The sequence below is a fragment of the Ursus maritimus genome, unplaced genomic scaffold (assembly GCF_017311325.1).
Source record: "Ursus maritimus isolate PB19 unplaced genomic scaffold, ASM1731132v1 scaffold_21, whole genome shotgun sequence".
NCBI classification, from domain to species: Eukaryota; Metazoa; Chordata; class Mammalia; order Carnivora; family Ursidae; genus Ursus; species Ursus maritimus.
The window spans coordinates 49,806,891-49,815,452 of NW_024424564.1; the positions used below are offsets into that span (position 1 = coordinate 49,806,891).

The window sequence follows — 8,562 nt, forward strand, 5'->3', positions numbered from 1 at the left end:
AAGAGTTGTACTCCCACCCTCCCTGGGCCACAATACCTTCACAGTGACCAAACTAGGCCTGGGGACTCTCACCTCCAAGTGGGCGGAGTCCAAAACTCATCCGAAAAGATACGGAAGCCCTACCTCCCTCCATAACTGAGGGTGGGAGGTAAAGTGGGTGAGGAGCTTTTGAAATGAGACCTAGGCCCAGGCCTGTAAAGATCAGGTGGTATGACTTCAAGACTCCCGGACTCTCTCACTAGATGGCGACTCTGATGCTAGGGCGCGCGCCGAGCCCTGTCTAGAACCCTGGGCTCAGATGCCAGCTTCGGGATACAGGTGCGTCCTAGGGGAGGGAGCCCGGGCTGGGGAGGCGGGGGCGTCCGGGGACCAGGCCTCGGAGAGAAGAAGCCTGAGCGGTGGTAGGGAAGCGAGGTCCTCGTTCGCAGCCTCCTCCCTCCAGAATCCCACCCGCCCCGACGTTCCCGGGCAGAAGGTGGGCGCAGACGCTCGGGGTCTGAGACATGGGGCATCACTCCCCGCGGACGGCCCTCGGCGTCAGGAGCCAGGTACCGCTGCATCCCACACTCGGTCCTGGGCTGTCCACGGTCACCACTTTCGGCCTCTGAGCGTCCGCGTGACACTCCGACGGGAGCTGCTGAACGTCGGGGCCTTACCTGGCGAGCCGGCGTGAGGGTCCCGTCCACGTCAAACAGGCAGAGGACGCGCTCCCTCCTGCGGGCGCCCTCAGCGGAGACCGCCATGGCTGCAGCTCCGCGCGCGGCAGAGGCCAGGGATGCGGCCTGGAGAGCTGCTTCGGGAAGAGGCTAGACTAGGCGGGGCCTGGGAGGGGCGGAGCCAGCCGGCCCGCCGGCGGGTGCCAAACCTAGAAGGGGCGTGGTCAGGGCGTGATCTTGGCGGGAGAGGGACTGCCCGGACGGGGCAGGGGCGGGGCCTGAGTTGACTCAGGAAGGCTGATTCTGATTGCACCAGGAGGGGAGGGGGCGTGGCATAGGCGGAGCAGGGCGCGGTGGGTTGGTCGGACTGTTCCAACCAGACGGGGGCGGGGCCTGTGCCTGGGCCCCGCGGGAAGTAAGGGATAGAACCCGGAAGAGAGGAGCGGGGCCAGAGTTACTCCTCCGCGGGAAGATTCTGATTGCATCTGGCCCAGAAGGGGCTGGGCGGGGGCGGAGCCTCAATCCCCGCAGTGCGGAGCAGGGCGGGGGGGCGGGGGCGGGACTCAAAGAACCGGAGCGGTCCCCTCCTCGTCCCGCCTGCCATCTATGACTCACCCCCTCGTTGCTAATGCCTCTGCCCTACAAATCTTAAGCTTTAAGTAATCACCTGATGTCCTTTGCTCAGGCTCTGGACTTTGCCAGATGACCTTTGCCGACCCTTACTCCTGCTGTCGTTCTGCCCACCCCATGAGGCCCAGCTCACGGTCCACCTCCTTCAAGAAACCTTCCTGGATCCCTCTGTTCACAACTATTCAACCATCACACTGACTTTACGGTCAGTTCCAGGTTTTCTTCCCAGCTCCACCACTGTGTGACTTTGGACAAGTCACTTCACCTCTCTGAGGCTTTGTGTCTCCATCAGTAAAATGGGAAGAATACCACCTACTTCGTACGGTTGCTGTGCACCTGCAAAGAAATTATAAATGTAGAAAAACCCACATAGTACCTGGCACACAGCAGACCTTCTCCGAAGGAGAGTTTATACAGATGTGCTTGATATTGTTGCTGATTAAACAGCTATTGGCACATCAAAGTCTTAAAAATGGGCACAACTTTGTGCCAGTAATTTAACTTGTAGAAAATAAGGGGAAAAGTTGGGAATTGGTTAAATTAATTCCGATCCATTCATGAGATGAAGTGCCACGAAGCCGTAGAATCTGTGTTGTAGAATATTTAACATGAAAGAGCATTGTAACGGAAAGTAGCAGGCTGGCTCCGGGTGGTGTTATTATGGTGAACCTTAACGTTTTTCTCCCCTCGGAAATGCATCGACTGCAACTTCCTCTTCTCCAGGACTCTCTTTTGGCTTCCTTCCATACGGCCAGAGCCAAGCCCACCCCTGCTCCCCTCTGTGCTCCTAGGGGGTGCCATTCAGCTTGAGAGCACGCCTGGGTGGGCATTTTTGCTGCACGCACCCCCTTCTGGCGGGTTTGGTCATGCAAAGACACACATCCATACACCTCTGAGTGGCGCTTCAGCGCACGATGCTTTTGATAGTTGGATTTTGTTTGTTTGTTTTTGTCTTGGTGGCTGCAAGTGGCCTGGGAAGATCATGGGAGGCAGAGTCAGGGACACTGTAGTTTGGTCCCTGCTAACTGTAAGGACTTGGACAGGTCGCCTTTCCTGACCTGTTTCTTCATCTATATAATGGGGATGTAATCCCCATCTCATATGACTATGAACAGTGAGATAGTGATGAAGGGGCAGAAGGCAAGCTAAGGACAAAGCACAAGCTGACATCCCGCAACCCCCCCTCCCCGGGTGGGATATGTGTGACATTCCTCCAGGAAACTTCCAACTATCTCCATGCTAATGCTTTACTGGGGGAAAAACAACCTTAGCTTGATAATAGCAAGGCCTCCAGTATCCTGGGGGTTTTCTTTAGCAGATGAAAGTTCTTGGGACACCTCCCTTTTTCCTTACCCCCAACTCCCAAGTATATAATCAGCCACCCCTCACAACCCCAGTGCAGGAGTTCTTTCTGCCCACGGGTCCTGTCCCTGTGCTTTAATAATATCACCTTTTTATAAAATCACCTTTTGCACCAATGACGTCTCAAGAATTCTTTCTTGGCCATTGGCTCCAGACCTCACCAAATTCCAAAACTACGTCAGTAGTGACCGCTATTTATTGATCCCTGCCTGTGTGCTAGCCACACTGGGCACTTGACTGCACATCTTCATTCGTCCTCAGGGCAGCTCTAGAAGGTACTATTGTTGTTGCAAGATTTATTTTCCTTTGGTGCCTGCGGTCCTTGGTCAACACCTTGGTCAACACCGCTTCAAAGAATGAAGAGGTAGGCGAGATGAAGAGTGATGGGCAGCAAAGCAAAGTTTTTTGAGCGATAATATAAAGTTTATTGAGTGATAGTACAAAGCTCCCAAGGAGGGAAGAGACCCAAGAGGGTTGCCACCGGAGTTTCTAAGTCTAGGGGTTTTTATGGGCTTGTTGGCGGGCTGTTTTAATCTGATTAACCCTCCATGTGCCTGTCACCCAATCAGGTATTTGTCGTCTATCTGTCATGGGGAAAAGGGTGGAGGGCTCCTTCTAGGGTGGGTGTAGAATCCCTTTAAGGGTGGTTTCCTTTGAGGGTAGGGGGGTTTGGTGGGGAGCCTTGTCCCTGCCTGTCTTTCTTCCAATAATCCTTCATCATTGTCTCCACTTGGTGGAGAAAAACAAAAGGGATGTGCCCAGGGCTCTACAAAGTACCCGGCAGGCCCACAGGGCTGAGACCAGCCTGGGCAGCTAAGGTGAGTTACCTGCCACAGGCAAAAAACTTAGGAGAGCAGCAAAATAAATACAAAAATAAATGACATTTTAATTTCATTTTTTTCTTTTTAACTTCATATTTTTAAAAATCAAAATTAATGCAAAGGAATCCATGATGAGCAGAATATCAGAAAAGATTTAAAAGGATCAGTAGGGGCCCCTGGGTGGTGCAGTCCCCTTGAGTTGTCTAACTCTTGGTTTCTGCTCAGATCATGATCTTGGATCCATGAGATCCCTGGCACCTCGCTGAGGGCAGAGTCTGCTTGAGATTCTCTCTCCCTCTCCCTTCCAGTTGTGCCCTCTCTCTCTCAAATAAATGCCTAATTCTTAAAAAAAAACACAAAAGATAGGATCAATAATTGTGGCCTGCTGAGGAGCCATATTCAAACTGGACAAAAGAAAAAAAATCTGCCTTTTTTTTCCAGGACCTGTGCCAGAGTTTGGTTCATTCATTAAACAAATGCATTTCGCTACACACTGTTCTGGGTTCTGGGAACACTGTAGAGAACAAAACAAGGGCCCTGCCCTCAAAAAGCTTTTGTTTTCTGTTGGATACAGACAGCCAACAGAATCATCTCCGTGGGAAGGAAAACCCAACTCCGTTCTCCTGCATCCCCTGCTTCTGCTCCATCCGGATCTGGTCCCTGGGACTCTGGGCACTGCAGGACCTGAGACCCCTCCCAGGGCCCAGGAGTGTAGAGCCGGTGGGTGGGGCTGGAATCGCGTAGGTTAGTCTCTCCTATCTCATAGCCAATACCTGTTTCATTGCCCAAGAATTCCTATGAACTGATTAAATGCAGATACCTGGGCCCCACCCCTGCTGCTGGGATCCAGTAGCTGTAGGATGGGGTTCACAGGGCAGGACAGGTTTTTGTCTCCTGTGGATTGGGCCCACAGCAATAGCACACCTGGGCCTTAGACCTGTAGTGAACTAGGTTCCTTACAAATACCTTTCCCCATCTCTTCCTGAATTCTCACCTCAAACCATTTCACTGATGAGGCTGCTGAAACCCAGAGAGGGGGTGTGAGCCGCCCTGAGGCACAGACCCAGGAGGACCAGAGGGAGTAGCCCTCGTGGCCACCAGTGTGTCCCTTTAAGAGAGAGGCTCATCCCTGGCAACTGGGGCCTTGGAGCAGCCCTAGGGAGAGGGAGGAGTAGGACTGGGGGAACTGTGACTAGAAAGACCGGCCAGAGGGCCTTTCCAGAGCACCAGAGGAAGCTAGGCTGAAGATAGGGGGCCTGAGATCCTAGCCTGGAAGGCTCCTCCTCAGGAAGAAAGGCTCTGGCTCTAAGGGGCCAGGAGTTCGCCTGAGGTTTGGAGGTCAGCGCGGCTTCCGTATTTGGTTTGGACACTGTGGCTCCTACCCTGGGTGTTTCACTTACTTTTACCAAGAACCGTTGGAGATGAGTATCCTCTTATCAATTTCTAGAGATCAGTACTGACACCAGAGAGGTGAAGTTGGCTTTCCAGGATCACAGTCTGGCCAGGATTTACATTCAGTTCTGTTCCTCTAAAGCCCATGCTTTTCCCTGTCCCCTTGGTGGAAGGCCAACTGCTAGCGTGTGCTGAGCGAATATAGGGGGTATTGACCTTCTCTTTCCCTGCCTGGAGTGTGATTTTTGAGGGTGGCAGTCCCAGCCTGAGGGGCAGTCTTGATGTAGTGTGTATACAGTCAGACTGACAGCTCCTGGGGCTGCCCCTCCCTAGCTGGGTGACCTTGGGCAGGCCCCTCCCAATGTCTGAGCCTGTTCCTCATCTATAAATGGGGCCACTGCCTCTCCCGGGCTCTCAGGAAGAAGAGGGGTGCAGGAAAGGAGATGTGCTAAAAAGAGGCTTGCAAAGAACAGTCGGGGCTGGTCGCTGGTTCTAATCCCCTCTTGGTTCAGGGGCAGTGGGAGGTTGGGGGAGATTGTGGATGTGGGCTTTTTTTCTCCCTATTTCAAAATATCTGCAGGGCTTACATTGTTTTCACAATATGCAGTGCATGGATTTTAAACAAGTGGAAGGGCAAGCGCAGAGGTGTTTGTGGAGGGGGTGGAAGGCTGTTGCTGGGTTGGCCCAAGCCCCATTGGGGCCAAAGCCAGTGGGGACAGGGATGACACTGCCTCACCCGGAGGTGCGGGGCAGGAGCGGCAGCCCTTCCTCTCCCTACACCTGGGGTTAGTGATCTCTGTGGATCAGAGCCCAGCCCCAGGCCTGAGAACTTGGGTGATTCACTCCTCATCTCTGGAGCCAGAGGCGGGGAGAGGAGTCCCCACCAGGAGGGGTGGTAGAGACTGTCTGATCCACAGTCTTCATTCTACAGATGCAGAAGCTGAGGCCCAGAGATGGGGAGGCCTTGATTAGGGTTATTTGAGTCAGAGGCTCAATCCAGGTAGGTCTGTATCCAAGTCCAGGGTTTTTTTTTTATGACCCAATCTCCCCCTCAGTGTTGGTCCCACAGGAGAGGCTGGCTCTGTGCCAGGTCCTGTGCTGGATGCTGGGCACTCAGGTGATCCGACCCAGGCCCTACCCCTGGAGGGTGCCCCAACTCGTGGGAGTGTGCCGGAAGCAAGGAGGAGTCCAAGCTGAGGTAGGGAGAAGTCAGGAAGGTTTTGTAGAGGACGTGCTGGAGCTGGGCCTTTAGCTCTGAGTAAGGGGTTGCTCTGAGGCTAGGTGGGGAGAGGCGATCCAGGTCCAGCCAACAGTAACTGAAGGTGGAGGTGCCAAGCGCTTGCAGTGATAGGGGCCTGTACTTGCTGCAGGGTATGGAGGCTGGAGAGGCCCAGGGTTTAAGAAGGGCCTTGATCGGGGCACCTGGGTGGCTCGGCTGGTTAAGCATCAACTCTTGATTTTTGGCTCAGGTCATAGTCTTAGGGTTGTGAGATCGAGTCCCGGTAGCTCTCTGTGCTGGGTGTAGAGCCTGCTGGAGATTCTCCCGGTCTCCCTCTGGGCCTCCACAGCGCCACCTGGTGCCTGTCTCTCTCCCTGCAGCGGGACCTTGCAGGGCTCTCTCTCCAGCGGGGACGAGGGGGGGGGGGAACCTGCGGAGCAGAGATCTCTGCAGGGGACTCTGGGCTCCTGGGCAACCCTTCAGACCGGGACCAGTCCCACAACCCCTGACCCCTTCCAAAGCAGCCAGGCTCCGTGGTCAAGGGCTCACGTTCAGAGATGTGCTAGGCCCCTCCTGGGTTCTTTGCTGCCCTCTCAGGCCAGAGCCCCTCTGAGCTTGAGGAGACGTGGGTCTCATGGTCCAACCAGCCAGCCTGGGCAGGCATCCCCCTACAACTTTCATCCCACTTCAGAGCAGGTCCAACCACCACGCACACAACTGTGATGAGTGGCGTACTCTTACCTAATGGTTCCCTCAAGCTTTGGGGAACTTTGCTGGAATGTTCTCTCCTTAGAGCTTCCTCTATCCCATACCACCAGGCACCATCACTCCCTCCTCGATGGTTCTCCTCCCACCTTCCTGGGCCTTACAGATTGTCACTACATGCTGAGAGAACAAAGGCAGGTACCACACAGCATGTCTTCAAATCCACAGAAACATCTGCAGAGATGTTCACAAAATCCACTATCTCTTAGGATGATGGAATTTCAGATGACTTTTTCCTCTCATCTTAGTACTTTTATTGGTTGCTTACATTTTCTAAATATTGATTATCTTGTAACCAAAAAAAAAAAATTCATTTTAGGAAAAGCAAATTAAGAAATTTAAGCACACCCCAAATCAAACCTGGAGTAGCTCTGTCAAAGCTCATGGACGCAGGGCAAGAGGCTGACAGTGGCTCTGCAGTCACCAGCTCCGGCCTCTGTTTCGCAGGAGCTTACCATTCCTCTCTGCACTCTGAAAACCCAGGGAACGGGGGGCTTCTTCACAGCTCCGGGCACTTAGCACAACACACCTCACCTCTTGCCTGACTTCTGCGCTACACTCCTCCCTGGTTTTCTGCTGCTCCTCTTATGCCACCCCACCCCCAGTCTGTTCTCAACACAGCAAACCGATTGTGTCATTCTTTGACCTACAAGGCCCTGCACCATCTGACCCACAGGCCTCTCCGGCCTCCACGCCTTCCCCCACCCCCTTGGCTCTCTTGCTCCAGCCACTCTGGTCTCTGTTCAGTCCTTCCAGTGTTTTCTTCACTTGCTGCTCTCTCTGCCTGGAATGTTCCTCTCTCACTTCCATCCTTTGTCAGATAGACTCAGATTAAACATCACCTTGTCACACGACTTCCCCAGCCTCCTCACACATATCCCCATTCACACACCCTGCTGCTGCCTGGTTTTATTTCCTCCCCAGCACTATGCCACCTGAGAGTACCAAACTTATCTCCCCCTTCGTCTCCCAACCTCCCCAGAACAGAACCCTTGCCAGGCAGGGGCCTTGTTGGTCCTGCTCACCACTGCATCCCTAGCACAGAGCCCAGGACTGCTTTCTATACAATAGGCTCCCAGAGAAATCTTTCTGGTTTGAATGAACTCACCTGATTGACTTGCCTGTGAGTCACAAAGTCTAAAGGTTAGACCATTTGCCATTTGCCCCACAAGCAGGCCATACACATCTGAACATCTTGTTTTGTAAACTGTCCTCAGCAGAGAGGAATGGCCAGGGCCTCTGTATGGAGCTGGCTCACAGGAGTCCCACAGTCAGTGGCTGTGGAATGCATTCTGCCCTCAGCCCGACATTCACGGAGCATTTCATCTGTGCCAGGCACTGAGCAGAGCACTTTGCATTTACTCTCTTGAAAAGCACCCTGTGAGGTAGGTACCATTCATCCCATTTTACAGATAAGGAGACTAACAGACTGGCTCCCAAGTGGCAAAGTTAGGACTTAAGGCCAGGCTGTGTGATCTCAGAGCAGGCACTCTTAAGGACTCCTGCCTCCTGAACATGCCCGCCTTGGGGCAAAAAAACAATGTTGGCCAAAGTCACCTACCCTCTGCATCCTCTGGAGACACGGAACCATCTTCTCCAACTAGCATGCTGGAAAGACACAGCACCTCAACAGTGAGGTCTCATGGGTCTGGTGGTGAGAACTCATGACCTAGATTCAATGGCTCAGCCATGTGCTACCTGGATAACTTCATTTCTC

At 53.5% G+C, this 8,562-nt stretch overlaps 1 protein-coding gene across 2 annotated transcripts in view; it reads right to left on the bottom strand.

Moving 5' to 3' along the window:
- The window catches only part of PMM1 (phosphomannomutase 1), a 12,129-nt gene extending 11,306 nt beyond the window's left edge, over positions 1 to 823 (bottom strand). Inside the window, exon 1 of one of the 2 annotated variants that reach the window (XM_040637603.1) lies at positions 657 to 811. In XM_040637603.1, coding sequence (XP_040493537.1) covers positions 657 to 743 — 87 coding nt within the window. In that variant the 5' untranslated portion in view covers positions 744 to 811. Of the gene's footprint in view, positions 1 to 656 lie in introns of both variants that reach the window. The other variant, XM_040637602.1, reaches the window with a different exon arrangement.
- Positions 824 to 8,562: the final 7,739 nt, after the last annotated feature.